Source organism: Synchiropus splendidus, chromosome 14 (genome assembly GCF_027744825.2).
Source record: "Synchiropus splendidus isolate RoL2022-P1 chromosome 14, RoL_Sspl_1.0, whole genome shotgun sequence".
NCBI lineage: Eukaryota > Metazoa > Chordata > Actinopteri > Syngnathiformes > Callionymidae > Synchiropus > Synchiropus splendidus.
This window is the reverse complement of record NC_071347.1, coordinates 17,653,455-17,680,657: the sequence shown is the minus strand read 5'-3', so window position 1 is coordinate 17,680,657 and position 27,203 is coordinate 17,653,455. Positions and strand designations below refer to the sequence as shown.

Below are 27,203 nucleotides of genomic sequence, written 5' to 3'. Positions count from 1 at the left end.
TTTTTAAGAAGGAGGACCGGAGGGTGTGTTCCAACTACAGGGGGATCACACTCCTCAGCCTCCCTGGAAAGGTCTATTCCAGGGTACTAGAGAGGAGACTTCGGCCAATAGTCGAACCTCGGATATGTTCACGAGCTTTGGGTAATGACCGAAAGGATGAGATCGCGGATACAAGCGGCTGAGATGAGTTTCCTCAGCAGGGTGACTGGGCGCACCCTTAGAGGTAGGGTGAGGAGTTCGGTCATCCGGGAGGAGCTCGAGGTGGAGCCGCTGCTCCTCCACATCGAGAGGAACCAGCTCAGGTGGCTCGGGCATCTGATCCAGATGCCCCCTGGATGCCTCCCTGGGGAGGTGTTCCGGGCATGTCCTACCGGGAGGAGACCCCGGGGAAGACCCAGGACTCGCTGGAGAGATTCTGTCTCCGGTCTCCCCAGGAGGAGCTGGAGGAGGTTTGTGCGGACCGGAAAGTTTGGGCTTCCTTGCTCCGAATGCTGCCTCCGCGACCCGACTCTGGATAAGCGGCAGAAGAAGGTGAAGGTCATGAGCTATTATTCTTTGTTAATTTGAGATTTATTACTGGAAGGGTTAACTTAGGATAACAGTGAGAAAGGCGCATTATTATTATTATTATTCATGCACACTTCACTTTACATTCAACGATAGTATTATGGTCTGCCCTTCACTGTAAATACAGAAGAGTGAGGCGATGAGTCTTTCGTAAACTATGAATCTTTTAAAGATGGAGTGCACAATACACACATCATTACAACTAAAAGACAAACTTAATCTGATGAATTATACTTTCCTTCACACTACAGTTTCAGACCAGAATGTGGCACAGAGTAATAGGTAGCGGGTCATAATGTTATGGCTTGACGTGCACCTGAATCCTGAGTCGCCACCATGATGACAGCATCGAACCCACCGTGTGTAAATAAGAGTCCGCCACAGCGGTGGTGGAGGCACCGGGACATCCAAGAATAAAACACAGGAAATATTAAGGTGTCACCTGGATTTGTGTTGCCGTCAACAGCAAAACCCCAAAAAACGTCAAACACAAAGTGACGAAGGCGTCTTCACTCACAGAGCCCTGAGACAGAGGGACTTAAACAAGAACAGTCTCTCCATGACATAAAACATCTCCAGTAAAATCTTTACAGAAGTGATTAAATTAAAGGATCCGTCCATCCTGTGGCTCCGGTAGAAAAATAAACATTCAGATCACAGTCCGGCCGCAGATGTCACAGTGTCGCCGTGTCTGTCGCTCGTCTTCACACTTTGTACTTCTCCTTGGCTTCTTCGTTCAGTTTGCAAATGTGCTGTGGGACAGAAAGGAAAGGAGGTGTTAATGTGTGTTGGTTTGTCTGAGAGTTTGACAGGAGCAGATGGATTTTAAACTCTGGATTCCTCCCGCAGTCCAGTGGATGATTCTCAATGTGTGTGGGTGATTGTCTGTCTATAGGCTCCCTGTGAAGCACTGGCAACCTTTCCAGGGTGTCCCCTGTCTTCTGCTCCATCCAAAACACTAACTTTATCAAGGGTATTTTGTGAATATGGCTCCACTTCTCGCACACATTAATCCCTTCAATATCAAGGGTTATGTTCAAGAACTCCTCATGAAAAAACATAGTATGTACAACAGCAAACAGAGACAGCACTCACCATCACCCCAACAGTTTTATTTGTGGAAATAAAACAGGCTGACCAACAGAATCTCCAAAACCACACTTAATTTTAATGTATTTAGTCTTGATGTCTTGATTTAAAAAAAAAGAATGAGTTTTAAAAGTCGAATAAGTTAGAGTAGACCTGAGCTAAGTGGAAACCAGGGGCCATATACGGCGCTTTGCCTCTATTTTTGTGATGCTCATGAGCTCAGGCTGAAACTATAAAACTGATATGTAGTATTTTGACCTGTAGCTTTTTTTAGCCATTAATAGTTCAACCGTAAATATAACATGACTTGTATTAAGGCAAACTTTTTTTTTTTCTTCTTTTCATTCGCAATTTTATGTGAGCATTTCTTGTTCCTACATGGAATGAAAATATATTTTGAAATAAATGGCCTCTTTTTAATCTTTCTTAGAAGTTTGGCCCATAGTTAAATTATGATTTATATTGAAATGAAATATAACAATAAATATTTTATAGGTTTCGTGGTATATTTACACTTGTTAATATCCATACTCACATTTAATCTTTTTAGCTCCATTTTGTCCTTGTAACTTAAATATATATTTTGTATATCATGTTTTGCAGTCATCATCTTCTATCTTTTGGCATGATGGCCCCTCACAACATTTTAATATTTGACACCTGAGTGATCGAAATGATATAGAATAAGCTTAAACATCTGGGTGGAAGTGTTCCAGTGCTGAGTGAACTGTGCTGCACCAAGTGTGTGTCTATCCTGACGGTTTTTTTTTTTTATCTAACGTTTCAATATTACTTATTCAGTCTTTTCCTTCTGGCTTCTCCCTTCAGTGGTGGCCACAGTGGATCATCTTCCTCCATCTCCCCCTGTCCTCTGCTTCCTCTTCTCTCAAACCTACAAACCTCATGTCCTCCTTCACCACCTCCATAAACCTCCTCTTTGACCTTCCTCTCCACCTTCTGCCTGGCAGTTCTAACCTCAACATCTTCATCTACCAATATACTGGCTCTCTCTCCTCTGTACATGTCCAAACCATCTCCATCTAGCCTCTCTGACTTGGTCTCCTAAACACCTGAGCACATGTGCTGTCCCTCTGATCCTATCATCATCCTGCTCACTCCCAGAGAGAAGCTCAGCATCTTCATCTCTGCTACCTCCAGCTCTGCCTCATGTCTTTTCCTCAGTGCCACTGTTTCCAAACCATACAACATTGCTGGCCTCACCACTGTTTTGTAAATGGTTCTTATTTTGTCTTCATCATCGTGGATGTTTTGGTTATGACATGAAAAATGTTCCCTGGAAAACTATATCCATCTGTGGTGTTTGCATCGGACGTAAATCTTAAAAAAAAATATAAAGTTCAACTATAAAAGAGGCCAAAAAAAAGAAGTTGAAAGAAGAAGCCACATGGAATACACATGAATTTAAAACAAAGAATGGAATTGTTGGGGGAAGAGTGCAATAAGTCCTAGCACAGAGTGAAGTGGACTCACACTGAGGTCTCTGAAGTACTCGTTGTAGTCCAAAGCGTAGCCCACCAGAAAAGCATCCGGCACCTCAAAGCCGATGTCTGCGGGTAAAAATAGAAGCAGAGAAGTTTGCAGAAATATCACCGGCAGGAAATGAGGACGTCAAAAACAGTTATGCAACAGTTTACTGGTCCAGTGGGTGTCGACGGTGGGTCACACTTGAGCTCACTGGGTCCAGTTAAAGAGATCTTCAACAGATAATCTGTCTGAAAGCCTTACGCAACGGGCCGTCGGCGTGAGTGGGAGGTCGGCCTTTCATTTTCATTAACTAATCCAGCACTGAGATGGGGATGAAGGCAACGGCGCGATGGGACGGCAGATACTCACAGTCTGGTCTGTAGCCAGAGCTCCTCGGAGTCCTCTTGACCAGGAGGCTGCAGCGACATGGAGGAGAAACTTGAGAATATGCCAGGACAAAGGAAGACAGCAGCTGTGCTGCCACCTAGTGCCACAGCAGGGTAGTACAGATATTTCAATTTCACAGCAAGATATTAAGAGCTAGTCAAAGTGTGGTCTGGGGGCCAGAGATGGGTCACATGCCTGCTTTCATCCGGTCCTCTGAAGTCAGCGACATTACGAAGCCGACCATGAATAAATGCTTTAATTGTGTTCTGGCTAGTGGGGTGAAGAAGAGAGTGCAGGCAGGGTGGAGCCGGTAGAGACAGTGGGGAGGTTTTGATGTTCAAATAAATTTTCTTAACGTTTAGAAGGAACTAGAAACGGGTTAAAAAACAAGACTCAAGAGGAGCAGCATGTCTCAATGACCACACGTGAATGTCAAATCATGTGGTTTCACAGAGCCAATCGGAGTCCACGATACTCAAGAGTGTCAATAGCGGAAAAATGAAAACGCCCGACAGCGAATCCCACAGCGTTTTGCATCAGTTGACAAATACCAGAAGGAAAAGTCTGCAAAAACCTCAACATCTAAATGTAATTTTGCACAGTATTATCAACAATAAAGATTAGAGCGACTCCATTTAATAGCAATGAAGTTACAGTTCACAAAAAGGGAGTTAAATAATGCGCACTGAACTATTCCACTGCTTCCACACTGAAGATTTTTAGACTTTAATTTTCCATCCACACTCTCACTATTCTGCTTCATCATGGATAGATAGAACAATGTGGTGAAACTGGCTTTTTTTCTGCACCTCAAATCCAAATAAAGTCACTCCAGTTGAAACCCTGCGACATGCACAGACAGTGCACCAAGTCAAGGCTGAGCATGGCGCCATAACAAGGGCATAAAGGGAAACACAGGCCTCCAGATGTCCTGGTCTACGGCAGGGAAGTGGCCACTCACTGCAAACATCAGTGCAGATTAACTCTAAGCTTCTCCTGGCTAATGCAAGGTCCATTAGCAAAGAGGGGCCGTCGCTCACAGCTGTCCGTCACGCAGGATCACACCCACCTCACTACCTTCACCATCTTGGGATTACGCTCAGTCAGCATGGAGAGGAGCGTCTGCATGGTCCTCCCTGTCTCCACGATGTCCTGGTGGAGGACACAGAGCGGAAGAGTGAGGCCTCCAGAACGTTCCCCAGCCAGAGAGCTGGCTACGACTGAAAAGCTTCTCACCTCAACGATTAAAACGTGCTGCGGAAACAAAACCAAGAGAAGAGTTAGTTTTTCACAAGGTCGACTCATGACTCATGACGCTGACCTTTCCTGCCAGACTGGACAACTCATCTCCCCCGATGACTTGGACGTTCCCGGTGGATTTGTCATTCTGGAGGACAAAAGCATGTTCACTTTAAACTCCGCCTCCATTTTTGTCGCGACTAAAGCGAGCGTGGACTCACACTGTAGCTCTTGACTTTGATGAAGTCCACGGTCAGCGGCACCGACTGGTCACTGTTCTGGTTCAGGGTCTTGATGTAGTCCAGGAGGTCAGCAAAAAACTTGTACCCCCCCTTCAGCACACACAGAGCCACGATGTGATGCCCGCCCATGTCCCGGATGATGTCCCGGGCCAGTCGCTCCGTCCTGGAACATCAAAGGAACCACAGAGGAAAAGCAAGATCAGAACCATCCCCTCCAGGTCCGTGCTCTCTACTGGAACATGTGTGTCGAACCTTGGGCTCAGGGGCCAAATCTGGCCAGCCAACTCATTTTATGTGGCCCATCGGTTGATATTTAGAGAGAAATGTCAACAACCTGCCAAGAACTGTCCAAAACCTGATGTAAGTAGGAAGCAACTGGAGAAGGAGTTCATCGGTTGGACAACAGCGCGGCACCTTGAAATAAAGCAGTGGCCCCCAACCCCCGGGCCGGGGACAGGTACTGGTCCGTGGATCCATTGGTACAGCACAAGAAATAATTCATCAAATACGTTTTGTGTATTATCTGAGGCTGAAGGATCTTTTATTTTGAAAAACCTTTTATTTTGAAACATGACCGGATTCTCTCGGTTAAGCCTTAAGTCATTTGAGAGCCAAAATGTAACCCACAAGCTGGGAAAATGAGTAGGAAACAGTTGTTTCTTTGCAAAGGAGAAAAGGCTCAGTGAAGAGACAGAAGAGCCTACGACTTCCAAGTAGAAGAAAGTTTTTAACAAACAATACCAGGAGCCGTCCTTGAAATATGGATTGATGGCGTCTACCGTCACTCCCAGATGGGACCCTCTCCCGTTGATTTAACCATATGGTTATTTAAAATTTTCATGCACTTTACATGACCAGAGTCAGAGAGCACGAGGGCACTGGTCGAGAGGAGGAGAGTTTGTGAGTCTTAGTGGGTACACGAACATGCAGAGGCCTTATATGACGGGTCAAAGTGGCAACTTCACATCCCCGGGCCACGTTCCAATTGTCAAGCACCAACCGGTCCATGGTGATAAAAAGGTTGGGGACCACTGAAATATGTGGAACTTACGGTCTTCACCGTAAAATAAACATAAAACCACACGGTTGATCACATACATTTAACGCAGCAGGAAGTGACATCAACATCGGCACCTTCCACCCGACACCTCATTCAAAGCGCCCCTCAGTCTGAGCCACACTGATTTGATAAACAAATGCTGCAGCGCAACAGATCATGTGACCAACTGCTGACAGGTTACCTGTCCATGATGAGCCCATGAGGGATGATGACTTTCTCCAGGTCGTCCTCATAATGCCGGGGCACGCAGAAGAGCTTCAGGTCGTGACCTTTCTCATCGTCATCGATCTACACACAAAAGCATGGAGCCGCTTATGAGCATATTATTTACCTTCTAACTCCTCTGCAGCCATGTTTCCTGTTGACTCATGGTGAAAAACTTTGAGTCAAGTCTGAAATTGATTTTTAACTGAACAGACAAAGCATTAAAAGCCTCATTCAGGACACCACGACAGAGTGAAAGAAGTGAGAAACAACGCGGATCTTGACGCATGTGAGCCACTTCAACGTAAAGCCAGGCTCAACTTGAAGAGCCCAGCCACTGTTACTGACAGACGTCATCAGTGAGACCCCCCTCGCTGCCTCTTCACCACCTGCTCACAGTCACACACTTCAGGGACTAGCTGATGCGGCGGAGGGAGACCGCGCTGATGATGACACCTGCGCGGATGCACGACACCACCACACCCCAAAGTAAACAAGTCTGCACCGCAGCACAACAAGCAAACGGGCACTTCGGCATCTCTACCTGCAGGTACGAGGTCATGTTGTCGCCGTCGAGGTCCGTCTGGCTCCGTCTCACGCACGCGTCTGGCGGACTCATGCTCCGCCGCCGCTCTTCAGTCCTCGCCTCCAGCCACGTCCTTATGACGAGATTTAAACCCGTGACGTCACAATCCCGTTTACCTTCCCGATAATCTGATTTGCCAGGCACGACCTGGGATTAAAGTGCGATCCTGAGAGAGACAGGGATTCCTTCCCCATTTAATAGCAGAAATGAATACATACATCATTCATAACTAGAAACAAATAACGATGAGCAAGAAACCGGAGGTCACCTCCACACTCACACACACACATATATATATATATATATATATTATATTTTGTCCCGCATTAATTTTGTTAAAAATAACCAAAACTACTAGCAAAAAGTAATATTTTTGTTAGTTCAGCGTTATTTCTTATTTCTCCATTTTCATGCAGCAACTTGTGCCGAGTGACGTTTCATTGTCTTTTTTATTCCTTTTCAGACCCAATTACTGACAATGAAAATACACAAGGTATTATCGCTATAATTGTTCTTTAAGTACTGACAATCTTGTCTATACGCACGTGACCTGTCTATGGTGTTGTGGATCTCTCATCTAAATCAGAATCAGAAAAAACTCAAATCAATCCCAAGGGAAATTATGTTCGTAACATGCTCTGTACACGACATATCACAATAAAATCGAATGAAAGATGTGTGTGTTGATGTTTAGGACTTGAGCTATGATGAAAGCATCACATGAGCATGTGCAGAAGGCAGAGGTGCAGCATCTTTTCCATCAGGGCAACATCCAACTATCGCCTCAGATGCTCCTCCACGTGGAGGATGGGTCCCTGGAGGTCCTTGCTCAGCCCGATCTCCACACTCAACACCAGTCGTGCCAACACTTAAGCTGACGCAGACATCACACCGCTTTAAATGACTCCAATTTTAATGAATGACACGTGTTTATCATACAAAAAAAGCAAACATCAGGTGTAGCAAAACACCCTCAGTGTGAGAGCCATGACAGCGAAAACAACCTCATGATCTCACACAAGAGCAAACATCATCTCTGGAGGATAGTAAGAGTCTTTATGATGCCACTTGTCAGGACAAATCTCAGAAGACGCCGTCCTCATATAGATGGCTACTACTTTTAGCCCGAGACCCACATACCGCTCGGTGAGCTTGGACTCAAAAGTAGAGCAACATCCAGATGAGGCCTGTGTGACGTGAGAATGGTCTTTAAATAACTCATTTCTTCTTCTTTTCATCTTTCTTAGCAGCATCTGCTTTGTCCTTCTCCTTCTCGTCTTTTTTCTCCTTCTCGTCTTTCTTCTCCTTCTTGCCATCCTCCTTCTCCTGCCCTTCTTTCTTCTCTGCATCCCGATTGGAGATCTTGTTGTTTATCAAATTGTGCAGGGCGACGACAGAGCGGATGAGCGAGGCCAGGTAGACCACGAGCATCTGGTCGTTGGTCTTCAGGTAGAAGGCTTTCGTAAATTCCTGCAGAGACACCAGCAGACCAACTTTAAAACATGCAGTCAGCACAGTCAGCTGCATGTGGGACTTTGAGATGACATTGGATCAGTTGGAAAATCAATGTTCTTCAGTTCAACAATAAAAATATAATAGAAAATGAATAGAATACAACCGGAAATCGGGTTAGTTATGGACATAGTTCTCCAATTCTGTTGTTTCCATTTAAGGCACAGAAATCTCTCGCAGCTCTGGCCGTATGTTTTCTGTATTTTCTCTTAAACAATCTCTCATCCGGCTGAAAACAGCACTTGGCCTAATGTTTTGACTTCAATTCAGCTCAATGTGAGAGTCAAGGGCAGCCGGATACAACGTGTCTGACAAAACAAAGATTACAACTGACAGAACCACAGTGGCAAATGATAAGCTAAGATACAAGGCAAATATTGAAGCTAAATGCACCATAATTATTTCAATCTTCTAAAAACAATGTTTACCTCTGCGAGAACAGAGCTACTTCCGTCAAAGGGACGTTTTATTACACAAAAAAAAATAAAGTTCTTCCAGTCAAAAAAAAAAAAAATCACAGACTGAGATTAAATCCGCCAAAGCGTTTAGGCGACCTCTTGAGGCCGAACACGGAAGTCGCAGTTAAAATCCATCAGTTTTCCTAAAAAACTTTCATTGAGAGTGAAGGAAGCAGACGAAGACATGGCCTCTTAATTAAATAGCCGAGGCCTATACTTTTATTTACAATATTCTTGTTTGACTCAACAAACCCAACATGCCGCACCACATTACTTAACTGTTAAAGTCCAACTCTCATGAATCTCAAGTAAGTTTCACTGTAGTTTTTTTTCCCTCGCATCCCACCTGGACGAGCCATGCGTTTACCTGGTGACTCGCCATGTGACCATTTAACAGAACTTCCGAATGCAAATCATTTGAAGTGAGGCACATCCATCAAAGCAAAAGCCCCCCACCATCCATCACTATAACTTTGCAATATTGTTGAAAAGGTTTCACTCTTGAGCTTCTGACACACCAAAGTGAGCGAGAAACCAACACCCACCAGCAGGTTGACGTCGGGCAGCAGGTTGAAGACGTCCTGCAGCTGGTAGATGATCTGGTGGTTGATCGGAAGCTTCCCAGCTGCTACTCTCTCCAGGTACGAGCGGATGTCCAGCAGCTTAGAGTTGAGTCCCTTCAAGCCATGAACCTGGTTGGTGATGCGCTGCGACAGCGTCCCCACAGTTGTGTCCTTAATATCTCTGGAGACATTTCAGAGGCATGAGCTTGTTTCAGGGGACCAAAACCAATGAGTATGTTGAGCTTCTGTGCGTGTACCTAAGGAGGTGCTCCACTCCAACCTCCTCTGCTTCTTCTGCGCCAATTTCACTGGTCACATGTTCAAACGTCTTGGATGTCGGCGTGCCATCCTAGAACAAGAGAATATACAGAATCTTAAAAGGTAACTTAAACACCTCAACAATATTAATAATATTGATAACTAACATCATGGATCTCTTCAACAGAGATGTAGGCTTCTGTGGGCAGACCCAGGTCTTTGGGCTTCACATCAATGATGACCAACACCTAGAAGAACACCAGACGTTACAAGTCACAACAAGCCTGAAATGGTGTTTTCAGAGCGGATCATCAAACTCCGTTAATACGCACAGAGTTTGTGCAGTACTGTTTGATGAGCTCGTTGATGGCGATGTCATTTTTATGCAGCTTGGGTCCAGTGTGGTACCAACCCACTATTCTTTCTCTGGCTGAATAAAACACAAAGAAAGTGTGATGCAAATATACACCATATATACAATGGTTGGACTAAACACACTGAAACAAACACTCACCATTGACTTTCTTAAACATGCCGTACATGTTCTCCAAGTAGTCATGATCCAGGAACCACACCGAGTCGTCCCGGTCATCCTCATCAAACGGCACTGTAGAGTGTACACAGACGGAACTCTAGTGCTTAGTTTTTTGCCCCAATTTTTTAAACTGAATTTTCCACAAAAATAAACCAACACGCACATTTTCAGGCAGGTGAATTAACATAATCATACGACATAGAACCAAAAAATAAATCCACAAGCTTCTATTATTCATACCAAGACAGTCTTTGCAATAATGTTTTTTGTAATACCTATAAATAAAAATACATCTTATATATGAAGAAATATTCAAGTAAGATGCTGCTGTCACAACTATTCCTTTTCTTTGACAGCCAAGTTGAAGTCAATCACATTATTAATAAATGTGCTCCATGTGTTTTAAAATGTACTTTGCTCTGTTTATAAAAAAAACGAGTCTGTCTGCATTGTAAAATACTCATGTCATTGCTATACACTTCATAACAAGAAGGCAGACATCAGCTAACCTGCATTTGTCTCTCCTAAGCCTATGATTGTCTGGGTACAATCCAAATAAAACAAATTTGGGGTTTCATGGTATCTTTTTACCAGGAGTTTTAAGTGAAATACTGTTCCTTATCCATTTAGACATTTTGTGCAGACATGAGGAATATTCTTATTATATCTACTGAGGTCAACCGGGCTCTATTCAATAACTATGTGTATTGAATGAGTCTGAGCCTGGCACAAACTCAGAGTTCTCCCCAGCAGCATACTGGACCCCGACAATGGCATGTTGGGTATTCATCTTTTTTTCTCGAAATGTTGTGACACATGACCCCGTAGTTCCTCTGTTGTCAAAATCCAATACATCACCAATTGCAGCCCCCAATCGGAGACACCCCTTAGGCAGGGAAAAAAATTGAAACTGTCTCCCATGCATGATTGACAAATCTTTTTGCAGATTTTCTTTCCAGGTATCCATTCTGTCTTGTGAATACTGAGATGAATTTAGCACTAATATCTTGTACAATAAGATATTATGTCATTCTTCAAACTTGTTACATTGTTCTAAAATTGATTACTGAATTATGATGATAACAATAATAATAATTTGTCTTGTAGACAAATACACGGCCAATAACAACTAACATAACAATACGTTATACATAACTATCCATTAGGCCTATTTATGAGAGGATGTAAAAGCAAAACAGTGTGACGACGTGAGACTCACCTGCGAAGCTGTTTGACACATCCAGCACTTTCTTGTGCCATGACCCCAGCAGAACTCCCACCACTCGCTTCTGGTTGCCAACTTTTCCGATTCTGTGGAAATCAATAACCAGAAAGCGGGTTAGCTTTGGGCATAGTTCTAAATACATTCACATCGGATGAAACCAGGCAGAATGAATCAGCTAGTTTCTACGTGCTATGCTAACACCGCAATAACCGTGTTGTCAAACATATCAAAGTTGTCGCTCAGTTCACCTATGTTGGACACGTGGTTTGTATCATTCCCATATACACTCTCGGAACTTAAATACCGCTAAACAAATACAAATATCATCCTTAAACTCATTCTTAATAGGACACTGACTCAGCAGCGTTAGCTTAGCTTAGCAACAACCTTCCGCTCGCGAAAGCTCTGCTCTCAAAGCTACAATGAAGTGAGGATTTACAGAACTAAAATGTTGACCTGTTGAAATGATCGACGACGCTTAGCAGCACCAGAGGATGGACAACCACGTTTTCTACCGCTAACTCCGGCATTTTGGCAGCGACAATAGACACCACTGGAGCCACCACTAAACAACGCCTGCTGGCTGCGTAACCCGGCACGTCTGTCGTCACTTCCGTTGCTGTGGGCGACTCGGGGACGCGAGAGGAGCGGCGAGCGACGCGATGGTGAGCGCTTCCAGATCTTTCTTCGGAAAGTGACGGTCGTTTTTTGAGAGGCGAATACTAACGACACGTTTCTTTCAGGCCGAAGTTGAAGACACGTTAAGAAGAATAGAATCCCGCAAAGGTGTGATCGGAACTTTGGTGGTCACAGCGGACGGTATGCTATTAATATTTAGATTAATAAAGCGGCAGGTTTGGATGTGAAAGTATGTCGTCGTGTTCTCAGGTTTCCCCATCAGATCGACGTTAGACAACTCCACCACCGTGCAGTACGCCGGGCTCCTCCGTCAGCTCACACAGCTGGCGAGGAGCACCGTCAGAGAAATGGACCCTCAGAACGACCTCACCTTCCTCCGCATTCGCTCCAAGAAGCACAAGATCTTGGTTGCACCAGGTGGGAAAACACAGCTGATACCGGGAGGAACTTGTATCTTGTGCTGATTCTTTTTTTCTTCATGTGTTTTCAGAGAACGATTATCTGCTGATCGTCATCCAGAACCAGCAGGATTAGCTCTGGGGTACATCACATGTTTTTGTAGTTTTGTGCTCGCTTTGTTCAGCTGAATCACAGCCTTGTCCTTTTGATATATCTTTCCCATGGTTTCTATCGTCAGTATTTTACTACAAGAAAATGGTAGATCACTTTTTTCCTATCACACTGATATGAACCTGAAGCTTCAGCCACTAGACTTCTAACTTTTGCAATGTTTGCTTTATTTCACAATGTATAGATCTTTTTTTTTCCTTCAACAAGTGTCGTACAATATACTCTACATTACTGACTTGTGACATTTAAATTATTCAACTGGCCAGAGCTACTTGCATTCACCTCAAATAGGAGCAGCTTGAACCTGTACTGTTGTAGCTGTTACCGTGGTTACCCACTTAATCCCAACACCTTTTGTACTATTGTATTCTAGTGCAGTGATTTTCAACCACTGTGCCGCGGCACACTAGTGTGCCGTGAGAGATCGTCAGGTGTGCCGTGAGAAATTATCCAATATCACTTTTTTTTTTTAATTAACATTTATTAATAATTTTCTGCAAATATTATGTCATTGTCCAGTGTCCGTGCTGTAAAGGCTGGCAGAGTAATGTAATATTTGTCCGTGTGGCAACACGTAGCTGATTGCCTCGTTCCTCCAAGAGAATTAGTGATGCACCTGAGAGGCCGTGGTGACAGTCATGGAGAAGTTTTTAAAAAGGACAACTGCAAACTCCGAACTGGGCCCTGGACAAGATTCTGACCCGGATGAAGGCCCTGGTATGACTGGTGGGAAAAAGAAAGCAAAGATGGTGAGCTCAAGGCAATATAGTGAACGCTATCTTTCGTTTGGATTTACTTTCACCGGGGATGAGACGACACCTATTCCGTTATGCCTGGTGTGTGGCGAGAAGCTATCCAACAGCGCCATGGTGCCAAGCAGGCTTAAACGCCATCTCCAAACGAAACACCCGTCGCTTCAAAACAAGCCGATGGACTATTTTGTTCGCCTGCGTGTAAACACAGAGAAACAGGCAATGTTTATGAGAAAAACCACAAAGGTAAATGAGAAAGCGCTCAAAGCTAGTTACCTAGTCGCCGAACTTGTTGCTAAATCAAAAAAGCCGCACACTGTGGCAGAGACATTAATACTACCTGCCTGTAAAGCCATTGTCAACGAGATGCTCGGACCTGATGCGGTTAAAGACATAGCTAAAGTCCCGCTCTCTGATAACACAATTGCCAGGCGTATTGCTGACATGTCTACAGACATCGAAAGCCATGTTTTGGAAAAGATACGCACCAGTAGGAAATTTGCGTTGCAAGTTGACGAGTCTACGGATATTAGTGGACATTCTCAGCTCTTGGCCAATGTGCGTTTTGTGGATGGAGATGCCATTAGAGAAAACTTCCTATTTTGCAAGGCACTGCCAGAAAAAACAACTGGAGAGGAAATTTTTCGGGTCACATCGGAATATCTTGACCAGGGAGGACTTACGTGGGAAAACTGCACAAGTGTGTGCACTGATGGAGCTGCAGCCATGGTCGAGCGCACCAAAGGCTTTGTGAGTAGAGTGAAGGAAAGAAACCCAGATCTGATTGTTACGCACTGTTTTTTGCACCGTGAGGCCCTCGTTGCTAAGACTTTACCAGCAGAACTGGTTCCTGTGTTGGACGATGTGGTGCGCATAGTGAACTTTGTAAAGACACGACCTCTGAAAAGCTGTATATTCGCATCTCTGTGTGAGGAAATGGGAGCGGAGCATAAAGCCTTATTGCTCCATACGGAGGTCCGATGGTTGTCACGCGGTAAGGTGCTGACCCGTGTGTATGAGCTGCGAGAGGAACTTAAAATGTTTCTGACAAATGAGAGGTCTGATTACTCAAATCTGCTTGCAAGTGATGAGTGGTGCGCAAAGCTGGCATACCTGGCTGATATATTTCATCATCTCAATGAACTGAACACAAGGATGCAGGGCCGAAATGAAAACCTGCTTACAAGCACAGATAAAATAAATGGATTCCGTTTAAAGGTGCACCTCTGGCAACAACATGTGCAACGTGCCAACCTGGAGATGTTTCCACTCACAGACAAACGGCAAAGCAACACTGCTGCACTGTCTGAGGTAATAGGTAAACATTTGAAAAGTCTTGAGGAGAAGTTGTCATTTTATTTCTCTTCAGCCTCCACTGAATGCTTTGACTGGGTTAGGGACCCATACAGCTCGGCATCAGTTGTTGGAGAGGACATGACTTTACAAGAACAGGAGGAACTAACTGAACTGAAACAGGATCGTGGTTTAAAACTAAGATTTGCTGATCTTCCTTTGGACAGTTTTTGGTTGACTGCTGCCAAGGAGTTCCCCATTCTGGCCAACAAAGCTGTTCTGACATTGCTCCCATTTTCCACAACATATCTGTGTGAGCTGAGCTTTTCAAGCCTAACTGCTATAAAAACTAAAAACAGAGAGAGACTGAGAGCTGTTGAAGAAGAGCTCCGTGTGTGTCTTTCTTCTATTCCTGCCAGGATATCGACTTTGTGTTCATCTAAACAGGCCCAGGTTTCACACTGACTGAGTATAAATAAATTGAGAAATTATATTGTAATTAAATATACTATACAGAGTGTCATTTTGTAACATTTTTGGTTAGTGGTGTGCCACAAAATTTTTCCAATGTAAAAAATGTGCCGTGGCTCAAAAAAGGTTGAAAAACACTGTTCTAGTGCATCTCAGTTTCAACATAATGAACTCTGCGAAATCCTTCTCTGACTTTTGACTCCTGAACGCCCAAAGCCTTTGTGATGGCTTGCTACTTTACTTTAAATACTACTTTAAATATTTATCTCCATAGTTAAAATACATCAGTAAATAATAAATTATTTAAAGCTGTCATATTTTTCCAAACAAAAAATAAATTAAATTAAATGAACAATAAAAGAAAGTATATTAATAGTAATACTATAAATATATTGTGATTTAAATCTGTGTTGTGTTTTTACTGAACTTACTCAACATTCTGATTCTAGTAAAAATGCTTTAAAGTGTGAATGACTTTTGCTGACATATATGAGAATAAATATACTACTTGTACCATGTACTATATTTTTCATGCTTATTTCTGAGAAGATATGATCTTTTTGTTCAGTACATTCCCACTAAGGATTGTGTGTTTTGCCTCTTGTTTGTTTCTTAATATATCTTGTGTCATTGAAACAGTCAGTTTTACATACATATATTTTTTAAATATTCATACCTATTAGTGGTGTGGCTTAAACAAGTTAATTACTATTAATTAATTACAACATTATTACGATTAATTCAACAAAAAATAATCACATTTAGTTTAACAGTTTGCTCTCCAGACAACACAGAACCCTTGTAAGTGCTTGAGTTCCTGGTCCACTGATCACACTGATGCACAACAACAAACATGGAGGAATCCGTGAACAAAAGCAAACAAAAGCATCTGTTTGCTTTGATTCAGGGATGTTTTTCGCTACACAGTGGCCAAGGTTTCCACTACTCTGAATGTACTTGAAATTCTTATAACATTGAAATTCTCATACAAATATTGTCAAGACATTCAAAGAGCTTTAGTTTAAATAAGGTGAAAAAAAACTTGAATATAGCCACCATTGTGATTTATTGTGCTGTTGTCAAACTGATGCAAAATAAGCAATATTTTGTTGTTTAAATGTATGTGTGGGTCCATCATTTGATTCAGTAATATACCAAATTCATTCACATTGAAAAATGTGGCTTGATGTGGCAAATATTCTCATACCATTAAACTGTGATTAATTGAGATTAATTAATCACAAATTCTCTAGTTAACTACATTATTTTTTTTAATCGAATCCCACCCCTAATAACTATATGTGAACAAAATGAGTTCAATCAAAAAGTACTGTAAAAGCACTGCATAAAATAACAGTAGTTTTGTCAATCGTCAGAAAAGTAAGTCACAATAAAAACAGGTTTTTCAACAAATATTTTAATGTAAAATTCCAAATGAATGTACATTAATATATATCAATAAATAATCCATCGCAACGGCTATACATAACAAGTGAGTGGATCAAAACAGCAGGGTTCACAGCCATGTCTGTCATGGCTGACCCGATGAGTCAGGTGAGTGGGAACGCCGTCATTAAAGCTTGTGCTTGAGGCAAAGAGCTGTTTGGATTTGATTAGAAAGAATTACAATTTGGACTCCCTACAAAAAAAAAACAATAAAAGACATTGCATGACTAGATAAACACGCTAGATTTGTTTCTCTTTAAAGCCAGGATGATTTTGTAATTTCATCTTAGTAGTGAAGAATGGCATCGTGAGCATTAACATCCGTTTAAGAGGCGTGTTGACGTGTGCTCGACTGTTCTGAAGTGTTGACATGAGACCAAGTCAGACATTCACCATGTTGTCTTGAAAATAAACCTTTAGTCTTCACCAATACAGTTTTTGTCCTTCATCTTCCTAACATGTTATATTCTTCTGACCAGCAGCATTTCAAACAAAGCTTATGGCTTCCCACAGTCGACAGTAAAAACCATACAAAAATCTTCCTCTATCACAAAGAGCACATGTCAGAGTGTATCTTCTCTGTACGGTTTCTGAACACACAAATAGCCTGATCGTAGTGAAGACTACATCAAAAATACCGCGCAGGACTGTCAAGTATTATCTCATGTTTTAGTTCAAGTGCATCCTTTCAAGTTTAAGGCCTGAGGTGTGCTTTGATTTCTTGACCCAGGTTCTCTGAGTGGTTGACCACATCACATCCAATATTTTCGGTCCTCTGAAGATGCAGAACTGCACCGTCCTGATTCAAACAGCCACCGGATGGAAAAGAGTTTCATAAATAAGGAGATTCTGGAACCAGCCAGGTAGCTTAACGCCGATGGTCCAGCACGGATCAAGACGTGGATTGGCTTCTTCAAGTGCTTCCAGTGCAGAGTGGTCTCACTGCAGCCGCGCTGCTCCTGTCGCTCTCCTTCGTCTGGTGTGGTCACCTGGGAGTGTGCTGGCTCACTTGCCCCCTGCCCCAGTGGATGGAGGGGAGTGTTAGACACCGTCTGAAGTGCTCAAGCTGGGCCTGCAGTCTCTCACGCTCCTCTCTCATCTTCTGCCTCTGACTCACCAGCTCCTGACAAGCGGAGAAGACCATCAAGTCTTCATCAGCCACCAAAGTATGAGTCAAATGAATAAGCTCTGAAGACTTACCCCCATCGTGAGAGACAGCTGCTCAGCAGTTCTGGTCAAATTGAGGTTCTGGGATTCAAGCCTTTTACACTGACTGTGGAGAACCTGCCGCTCAATGCTCCACTCTGAGGATCAAAAATACAATCACAATGGTGGAATAGCAATTCAATATGATGCAATAGTGAAAAGTGGAATTACAAATAGAACAGAAATAAACATGGAGACATTATAATATTAATTTGACATACACCTCTGAATTCATTACACCTTGAATAGTACATTAAAATGTGTAGTATTAACAACAGAGGAGAGATGGTGGCCATGTTGGTGAGGAATGTTAGACATGGAAGTAAAAAGAGAAGAGAAGGACAAGCTTTGAGGTCATGGAGAGGATGAGAGAGGAGGGGGCTTGTGTTGTGGTGGCAACCCCTGAGGTGGAAGACATAAATGACATGGTCACCCACCATCCATGTGCTCCTGGTACGCGTGAAAAACGGCCTCAATTCCCGACCACTTCCTCTGAGGCGCCTCCACCTCATCTTCCTCCTCCTCTTCCTCAGGGCCAGACTCCTCTTCATCTTCGTCCTCAGACAGCTGCTCCTGCGGCGCAGCAGGGTTGCGGCTCGTCCGAGGAGAATGGTGACCGTTCAGATGGGGACTCAGCGGGACCTGGTGAGGCTTTGGTGGAGACACGGTCCGTGATCCGGAATCTTCAGATTTGATGTCTGTCAAAGAGGGTGACACACCTGCAGGATGGAATGGTAATAGAGATAAAGTCAATCTGGGAAATGAAAGTATCACTCAAGACACTGCAACTGGGGGAAAATAATATCATGGTTGTGTTTTTTTGCGGCGTGATTTCAAACTATGACTTCAGCGTTTGAGTTTACGTTGACACCATCACACCACTAGAGGGAGGCACAGGCGCATTTAAACAGCTGAGTTTACCTTTGTGTTCCAGTGTGTGGTGAGTGGAATGCAGCACCGCCTGGTGGAAGTGTTGAGCGAAGGCCTCCGGTGTGAACCTCTCCCAGGGACGACTGCGGCCGTTCAGCACAGAGCTTGGCTCTTTCTTCTGAACATGAGCCAAACCGTTCTGGACCGTCTTTTTGTTCAGAGCCTTCTCCTGATGTGAAGACAGCGGTGGAGGTTTGCAGCTGGACTGTTTGAAGGAGCCGTTGTGGTGCAGAAGTTTGGGCTTGAGAGGAGGGGACGGGCTGTGCGAGTCACTGCCTTGATGCTCGCTGGAAGGAGGGGCAGGGGAGTCACCTGAAGTAGAGATTTAGACTGTTAATGCGACTGTCTGCGGCGGAAAGCTGGTTTAATTCACAATAATTCCTACACTGTTACTACACTGAAACAGATTTTTTTTTTTGGTTCTCACCGTTTGACGTGATAGCAGCAGGAGGGGTGCGACATAGAGGTGCAGAGTTGTATCGAAGTGTGTCCAGTGTTACAGTCTTCTTCTGGATGGCCTTCAGAAGCTCCTCAGTCCTTTCCTTCCCTGCACAGTCAAAAACAAACATCAGAGTCAGGGTTGCTTAGCTAGTGTCCTCAGGAGCGAGAGGGACAACCAACTCACCTCTCCTCTGCTGGGGGCTAACATGCGACAGACTGAACATTTGGAGGAAGTCTTTCTTCGCCTCCAGCTCAGGCGTGTTGTCCATCTCGTCGGCTGTAAACGGAGTGGTCAAGCGAGCGGCGGGTGTTGGACGGGAAACCTTCTTCTTCTCTTGAGGAGATGGGCTTCTCTCTCGCATCATCCTCCTCCTCTTCCTTTTCTTCCTCTCCAGAAGGTCGTCGCGTTGAGCCAGGGTGCCAAGGCCACACAGACGGAGGAACTCCATTTTCTTTTGAGAGCAAGGACGAGGCGTCACTCGATCGATTCAGAGAGCGAGAGAGTGCTTTACCTCTGAGGTGGTGTCTAGCTTGAGTGGAGGCTGCTCAGTCACTCTCCGCAGGTGGGCTTTCACCTCCTCCTCATCGCTCTCATCGTACGAGTCATTGAGGTCGTAGTAGTAACCTGGAAACCACAGAAATATATAGTCACTTCCATGAACCTTTGAGGCCTTTTGACGTATATTCTTCTCACCTCCTTCTCTGGCCTCCTTCCTCCTCTTCTCCTCAAGGTCCAGTTTGCTGACCAGTCTGCGGTGCTGCTGGAGAACGTCATCGAACACCAGCATGCTGTCAGCAGCTTTGGTCTCTCGGACAGGAGGCGACTTCTGCGTCAGGTTGAAGAAGTGTTGCTGGTAGAGATGTGGGAAACCTCTGTCCTGCTCTGCTTTGATGCGGGCGCTTGCCTCCACGAGACTCCCTCCTATCAGCGGAGGACACTTCTCTGAGCTGTCTGCTCTCCTCCTGCCGCCCTCCTCCAGCTTCTCCCCCCAGCTCAGTGGCGTTCTGTCTGTCCGGGTCAAACCCGGGGGAGGACGAATGGGAGGAGTCATTTTCCGACGCGATTCAGTCGGAGTGTCCAGAAGAGAAGCGGGATTCCACAGTGTAGTGGGAGGAGCTGGTTGATGCGGCGTTTTCGGGGAGATGAGGGGAGGAGGGGCGCCGATACGTGGAGTCGCGTCTTTGCTCCCCGAGTTCTGATGAGCTAAACTAGTTCTGCTGACAGACAACACCGATTAGACTACACCTTTTTAACATCTCATGAACAAGTCTGTTCTCACCTGTGACTCTCTCTTCTGGACTCCCCTCCGAGACTCTCCATCTCCTGTCCTTGACCTCGCTGCGGGGCCAACCAGTGCTCCTCACCGGCTCTCTTAGTCATCATGGCAGCAGCTAGAGCTCCATGGAAGCCACTCCCAGCCACAGCGTGATGCTTCCCCAGGTGAGAGGGCACCAGACTGGGCATGGGATGAGGGACGGAGCCTCGGGGTGGGTGGAGGCCGGGCTTCACTGCCAGGGTTTTATGTGGCTGGAATCCAGAGTGCTCCAGGTCCTTGGCTTTGTCTGAAGACATAAAAAATAATAATCTGTATAAATATGAAGATGGAGTCATAACTTTCAGATTCAGCTGTTTACCAAGCGGGTGTGCGGTGCGCCATGAGTCATCGCGTTTTAAGGAAATAGCGTTAGCAATTGTTGAACACGATGCTAATTTAGGCCGACAGATTCCACACACTCTCGTCCACTGTGAAGCACCGTAATTGGCCCCATGAGGACTGGAATAGTTCTGGTGTGATGAGTCACTTTCATAACTGGTGCCATGCTAAATGGACAGGGATCAGAATGTGGCGGCTAAACGGCTTGCTATGGTCTCTACACATGCAGAATTTTTCTTAAAAATCCAGCTTGTTTGTAAACAACACAGGAAATAAATCCACATTTTAAATGTTTTTCCTGCAAATTTCAAGATGAATTTAATGTAGACAAATCAAGAGACTGGCTATTTGTATTCATCAATGATGCCTCATCTCCTTCGGAAATCTCTTGTTTACGAGTGTAAAGCATCATTCAGCTACATATCAAAGTCTTGCAGTGAAGCCAAGCTGTTTTGCAGTGTGTGTTAGTACCCAGCCTGCTCGGGGTCAGCCTCTCTCCTGGTCTGGGCCTGTCCTCCAGTGGTGCCCTCCTCGCCTGCAGCTCTGCCAGGTAGTGGCTTTCGGCGGCTCGCACCATCTGCTGCTGTCTCTCCCTCTGCCTCTCTTTCTGCCTGTCCAGCTCTCTCTCCCTCTCCTCCTCTCTCTCCCGCTCCCTCTCTCGTTCCAGCCCTGCCTCCCTTTCTTTCTCTCGTTCACGCTCTTGCTCACGCTGGCGGAGCTCGTTCTCCATCTGTAGCCTGTGGGGGAGGTTGACAAGTCGGAGCGCACACACAGACAGACACACACAGAGGGAGAAGGTGAGAGATGCAACACCCAACATGAGGTGGATATTAACCACACACTGGCAAGGATGACACAAACATTCACGCCGTCTCGGAAAGTCGCATGAAGGCCGTATGCACACGTGTACTCTGCTTACCATGAAGAAAATAATCCACACACAGCATGACTGAGCAGGAGCAGATGAGCACTTAATAGGTATCCACAGGAGCAGCGCACACACTCCCGCACAGCAGCGATCAATAGCACATACAGAGAATACCAAGGAAACCAGCCCGGCGATAAATATAATTTACTTCAAACATTTCCCCTGTGAATTCAGACGCATGCTGTGAAAGAGAACTGCTGGATGAGGAGAACACTTCCTTTATCAATGTGTGTGAATAGAGCTTGTCGGCGAACATAAGTGTGTCTGGTGAAGCACTGCTATAAATACCCAACACTTCCCTGCAGACTAAAGAGACTTGAAAGAAGGAGCAAGGTGGCGAAGGAGAAGAAAGACCAGGGAACGTGCGTGAGGTCACTCAGCCAGGGTCTGACATTTACTACAGGCTCAATGTGTCACCTTTCAGCCAGCGCCGTGTGGTTCAATTCTCCAGGGTATCGAGAGCCAGGCAGGTGCAAGTGGAGGGCAGAGGGGTGGATTGGAGGGAAGCTGCCCCCCGCAGGCACTGAGTAGAACTGCGAGCGAAGCGCTGACAGACACAGAGATTCCTCCATCCTGTGAGGGAAGAAGAGCAGGTACTGCAGCCGCGTGATATTAAGGCAAAAACATATGGAAGAGGATTAGGGCCAGTGAAGAAAAAGAAGAAGAAGAATTGGCAAAATTCTGACTTTAATCTCAGAATTATGACTTTAAAGTGAGAATTCTGACTGTGAAGTCAGAATTCTACCAATTTTTTTTCTTCACTGGCCCTAATCCTCTTCCGTAAAAACAGTCACTTTAAATTAAAAAAATAATAATTTCAGCTCTTAATAATGAACGACAAAAGTTGTTATACACAAAACTAAAAGCGACTATGCGGTATTCTGGAAGGTTTGGTGTGAGCTGTGCAGGTACCTGGGCAGAGACAGAGGATGGTGCAGGTAGGCCGGGTGGTAGTAAGCAGCGGCTGCTGCCGCGTGGGCAGCAGCAGCGGGGTCCAGACTCAAGGGCACTGAGGTCAGTCTGAGGTCATCTGAGGTCGCGAACGGCCGGAGCGCTCGCAGGTACTCTTCAGGTATGGCCCCGGAGGGAACCACTGGGTGCAACTGCCCAGGTAAGCTGCGAGAAGAATTTAGTTTCAAGATCAGAAAACTGCTGAGAGTCTAGAGTAAGGTTGGATCTCGGGCAAACCTGAGGCTCTGTATTCTGGGGTCCTGCATGACGGCGCTGGGCGAGAGACCAAAACTGTGTGCCAGTGTGTGAGACGAAGGGGTCGGGGGGGTCCTCTTGTCCTGTTGGGAGTGATCCCGATCAGTTTGACTCTGAAAAGACAGAGGGGGAAAAGTGTTTTCATACACCAGACATGAAGATCATGAACAGAGGAATGAACCGAGACACACTCTGCTTCTATCATGTGACTCAGGCTAGCTCCGCCAAGAAGGTAAATATGTTTTGGTTTGTTTGTTTGTTTTTGTTTGTCATCACCCTAACTGCAAAAGTCATCAGTGGATTTTCATTAAATTTTCAGGTTGACTTAGATATGGAGACTTAGACGGGATGAGATTTTTGGGTGGTGTTCTGTATTTGTGGATTTAGAAAAGTGCTGAAGCATTCACCACTGCTGCTCATGAGCTCAAATCCATTCAGACCTGGCGAAAAAAATAGCTTTATTTAGCACTTCACACAACTAAAACTACTAATCCAACATCCATGTGTCTGTGGTGGACATATAAGACACACCCAAGAGACCTGATATAAATTTTGACTGTGAGCCAATGTAATTCTTGGAATCATGGAAGTTGTTCGTTAACGGCCAGAGCTTTCACTCTGGGGACAAATGAAACGCTCCTTCAAACAGTATAGAAGTAAGTCGTGGTTGTCGTCTCTACTTTACATCACAGGCAAAACACCTGCCATCTTTTTTACTGCTCTAGAAGAAACATGCAAATGACAGGGAAGGAAATCCTTTACTAGAGTGTGTCATTAGGAGGAAACGTGTACGAAAGTGTCAAATCTTGTTGCCACAGCAACAGTCAGATATGCAGGTCATACCACAGACCACAAACAAATCACCTCCTGCTGCCACACCTGAACAGCTACCATGGTCAAACAACATTTGACTTCCGTGCTTTGAATATGAAAATCAGATTCAAACCTTCTTTGTTCACCTTTAGTTTGACAGTTTGGCCTCTCTAAAGTGAAAAGGCCACAGACGTGGCGGGGAAGGCTGCAGTCGTCACGTGGCTTTGACCTCTGACACCGCAAAACGGCTCGACGACAGATTCAAAGCTCCGGCTGCTAATGCTGTGGACAAACTGTGGCTTCAGATAAGAGTGGCCTCTCTTGCTCTTCCTCCCTCTCATACCATCCCATTCTCTTTTTTCTCTGCCTCCCTTCTTCCCCGTCTCTGAATGGAAGCCGCAGGCAGAAAGAGCCACACAGTGTTCTTTGTGAAGGGGGAGAAAGGCAGCTCTGATCCAGGGGGAAGTGGCTGCTGTGGGGGCCAACCCCTGTATTGTGCAGGGGGCCTGGTTCCTTCGCCTCAGTTTATATTCACTCTCACACCCACAAGCAAACACTTGCACGGGCTCACACACACACACACGCTCCTCTTCATATCCAAAGCCTTTTGTGGTGAAGGGTCAAACACACACATTTGCGTACACATACAGAGCACAAACTGCAGGAAGCGGATCACAAAAGGTTACAGCCTCCAGTGTCTCTTTATGAGTCGGTGAAAGGGACATTTGTGCGTGCAGGAGGACGGGAAAACATGAAACTGAGAGAATTCACATGAAGAAGACGATTTAACACAAGCTGGGATAAGCTCTTGGATAAAAGGAGGTGGGTGAATGGTGGATATGTGGTCGGACAAACCAGGCGAGGATGAAGCAAAGAGACCTCACTATACATCCTCACTCTCTCCCTCTCACCTGTCCAGCCCTCCACAGGCCGTTGCTGGTCTTGGTGGGAGCAATGGTGACCACTGGAGGGGTGCTGGGAACGCTGTGGCCCCTTGAATGGGCCAGAATGGGCCCTAGGGAAACCCGCTTCGGGGTTGAGACCGGTGAACTGTGGCTGGTTGCCGGGGAAGACACCGGGGATGATTCGCTGCTGACGGCAGAACCTGTGTGTGAGGAGGGGGAGGGGCCAGCGAGTGAGTGACAGTCGACCAGGCAATAATGAACTGAGGCAGATCATCAGATTAATAACATTCAGACTGAAGAAAAAAAATAATCACACAGAAGAAAAAAAGCTAAAAAAGAAGCATCTGCGCATATTTAACCCCAATCAAGTGAATTTTAATGGAGAAAAGGGTTTTTGGGAAGAAGGCAACATGTCAAAGAAACGCAGTTGATTAAAGAGGAATAGGAGTCGCTGGTAATGAAAGCTGACTGAATGACAGAAAACTGTTTCTTTCAGCGCAGAGCTGCGCCTTCAGATCTTCCAGATTGGCTGGGAACAGGACAGCATCACCCCAGTGTGCTGATCCAGCAGCAACCGTGTCGTGCTTTTCTCAGCATCTCTGCGCCGAATGAAGCTACAGACGTTCTTAAACTTCCGGCTGCTGCTCTTTAACATCCAGCAACCGAGGCGAAAGAAAGGAGAAACACTGCGAGGAAGCGTGGCGCAGACCAAAACTGCACTTTCTTGGATAGCAGCCGCTAGATACAGAAACGAAGATGTCAGATGTAAGACGGTCACTTGAGATCAGCATAAGTGTGTTTGATGCATATTTACAACAGAGAGAGACACGATGAAAGCTAAACCATGCTGAAGTCCACATGGATTTTCATGATTTGTTTCCCCGGGTAGATGATGTTTTGAAGCCAGGATTGGTAATCTCCACCCTCCATGACAGTTGAGTTGACAAATATGGGCATGGTTCTATCAACATCTATCTTATCATCTTCCAGTCCGCTAAAACACTTTGGCTAATCTGATCCCTAAAACCTCAATCATCATCTCATGAGAAACACCTTTTCTAACAAAAACCAAACTTGGTGAAGTCACTGGTGTTAAACTCAAGACCTTGGGGCCAGATCTGGCCTCCTAAGTCATTTTATTTGGCCTGCTTGAATCATAATCATAACCTCTTAAATAAATGTGACTTTTGTTTTGTTGATATGAATTTTATTTGGCACTATTTGGTATAAAATGTGGCACCTTGTGTGACCAAGTTTGCCATGATCGATGATGCAAAATAACAATGTGCATGGGACAAACCAAACCTAACCCTTACCAAGTGAATGAGATCTTCAGGCTATACCTGTTCTGAACAGCTCCAACTTGTCGTACTTGTTTACTAGAGATGGATTGAAACCATGACTAAAAAGTTTAAGCTAATATGCTTTGCAACTGATCCTGAATGAAGCACCCAGTTTCAATTAGAAGGCGAAGACATGAAGCCGCTCACACTCTACTTGGCATCGGGAAGCAAAACAAGCAAGAGGAAAATAATGAGCGAAGGTGGTAAGTGAAAGCTGATGTGAAGCAGTGATGAAGATAAAGAGCTGCAGGGTAATGGAGAGAGCAAACAAGATGGAGCGTCGGAGAGAAGAAGGGGAGGAGGAGGAGGAGGAATGGGAAAGACAGAGCTTGTTATAATTGGCTGTAATTAGATTCTCATTATCAGGAGATGAATGGTAACGAAATAGGGAAGAGACGGAGAGGGAGAGGTCAGAGTAGGTCACCTCTTATCCCACACCTTCATTAGAACAGCGGAACACACACAGATTCAAGCACATGCACCAAAACATGCTCAGAGACCAGCAGCGGTTTCTCAGAGGTGAACAAACTCATTTGGTATTGAAGCGTATTTAACACCAAACGGAAGCTACTGGTTGTTAGGAGTAACTGTCTCAACCAAAAACAGACAGCACATACAGTATTAAAGTAAAGTATAAAGTAAGTATCATTGACTTGGAGACCAGCTAACTTGAAAGAATATACAGAGACCAAAAGGAAAAACAATCTAAACAAAAGATTCTGAGGGCTCAAGTTGCCACCAAGACCAACAGGAGCATGAGTCTATCAGAATCTGAATCAGATTTATTGCCAAGGTCAGTGAGGATCCCACCAACTAGGAAAGCACTTGAGAAAATGTGCAGTCAAAAAATAAATAAAAATAAATAAAATAAAATATTAGTCATAGAGACACAAACATGTATTTCTTCTCCAAAAGAAACACAAGTCATTTTGGCAAAATAATCAGGAACTAAAGTACGGTCATTGGAACTAACAAATATTTAGTTCTATAGTCTTGGTCTGGGGTTTGGTGTTCGCGACAACCGCAGTAATAAATACAACAATGAAAAAAAGTCTTCTTTCTGAGCATGTAACACAGAACCTATATTTGTGATGACGTATTATAAACCACATTCAGGACTCAGATATAGAAACAGGCTGCTATTGCACGGTGATGACCAATTGCATTCAGACAAATAGTGCTGACTCATCACGTC

The 27,203-nt window shown here is 44.7% G+C and overlaps 4 protein-coding genes across 7 annotated transcripts in view; 1 reads left to right on the top strand and 3 right to left on the bottom strand.

Moving 5' to 3' along the window:
- Positions 1-542: 542 nt before the first annotated feature.
- On the bottom strand, positions 543-6,927 carry hprt1l (hypoxanthine phosphoribosyltransferase 1, like). Its single transcript, XM_053885758.1, has 9 exons — positions 6,818-6,927; positions 6,251-6,357; positions 4,989-5,172; positions 4,850-4,915; positions 4,765-4,782; positions 4,598-4,680; positions 3,511-3,557; positions 3,148-3,224; positions 543-1,319 (listed from the first exon to the last, which is right to left on the bottom strand). Exons 1-9 carry the CDS (start codon positions 6,890-6,892, stop codon positions 1,272-1,274), a joined length of 705 nt encoding a protein of 234 aa, XP_053741733.1. The 5' UTR covers positions 6,893-6,927; the 3' UTR covers positions 543-1,271.
- An 818-nt stretch (positions 6,928-7,745) lies between these two features.
- Positions 7,746-12,026, bottom strand: psmd7 (proteasome 26S subunit, non-ATPase 7). Its single transcript, XM_053885757.1, has 8 exons — positions 11,867-12,026; positions 11,405-11,496; positions 10,165-10,257; positions 9,983-10,080; positions 9,818-9,898; positions 9,650-9,741; positions 9,375-9,573; positions 7,746-8,329 (listed from the first exon to the last, which is right to left on the bottom strand). Exons 1-8 carry the CDS (start codon positions 11,938-11,940, stop codon positions 8,078-8,080), a joined length of 981 nt encoding a protein of 326 aa, XP_053741732.1. The 5' UTR covers positions 11,941-12,026; the 3' UTR covers positions 7,746-8,077.
- On the top strand, positions 12,023-13,050 carry LOC128770849 (dynein light chain roadblock-type 2-like). The gene is made up of 4 exons (XM_053885759.1): positions 12,023-12,075; positions 12,154-12,229; positions 12,299-12,466; positions 12,540-13,050. The coding sequence occupies exons 1-4, from the start codon at positions 12,073-12,075 to the stop codon at positions 12,581-12,583; spliced, it is 291 nt and encodes a 96-aa protein (XP_053741734.1). The 5' UTR covers positions 12,023-12,072; the 3' UTR covers positions 12,584-13,050.
- Positions 13,051-16,526: 3,476 nt separating this feature from the next.
- The window catches only part of LOC128771253 (genetic suppressor element 1-like), a 31,639-nt gene continuing 20,962 nt past the window's right edge, over positions 16,527-27,203 (bottom strand). For 2 of the 4 annotated variants that reach the window (XM_053886565.1, XM_053886567.1), the window contains exons 3-16: positions 24,672-24,865; positions 22,930-23,060; positions 22,654-22,857; positions 22,159-22,314; positions 21,285-21,550; positions 20,439-20,721; positions 19,853-20,376; positions 19,671-19,783; positions 19,343-19,610; positions 19,145-19,264; positions 18,709-19,029; positions 18,225-18,506; positions 17,782-17,885; positions 16,528-17,704 (exon numbers count right to left, since the gene is read on the bottom strand). In XM_053886565.1, the coding sequence (XP_053742540.1) occupies positions 17,567-17,704; positions 17,782-17,885; positions 18,225-18,506; positions 18,709-19,029; positions 19,145-19,264; positions 19,343-19,610; positions 19,671-19,783; positions 19,853-20,376; positions 20,439-20,721; positions 21,285-21,550; positions 22,159-22,314; positions 22,654-22,857; positions 22,930-23,060; positions 24,672-24,865 (3,104 nt within the window). In that variant the 3' untranslated portion in view covers positions 16,528-17,566. Of the gene's footprint in view, positions 17,705-17,781; positions 17,886-18,224; positions 18,507-18,708; positions 19,030-19,144; positions 19,265-19,342; positions 19,611-19,670; positions 19,784-19,852; positions 20,377-20,438; positions 20,722-21,284; positions 21,551-22,158; positions 22,315-22,653; positions 22,858-22,929; positions 23,061-24,671; positions 24,866-27,203 lie in introns of all 4 variants that reach the window. The other 2 variants (XM_053886563.1, XM_053886564.1) reach the window with 2 other exon arrangements.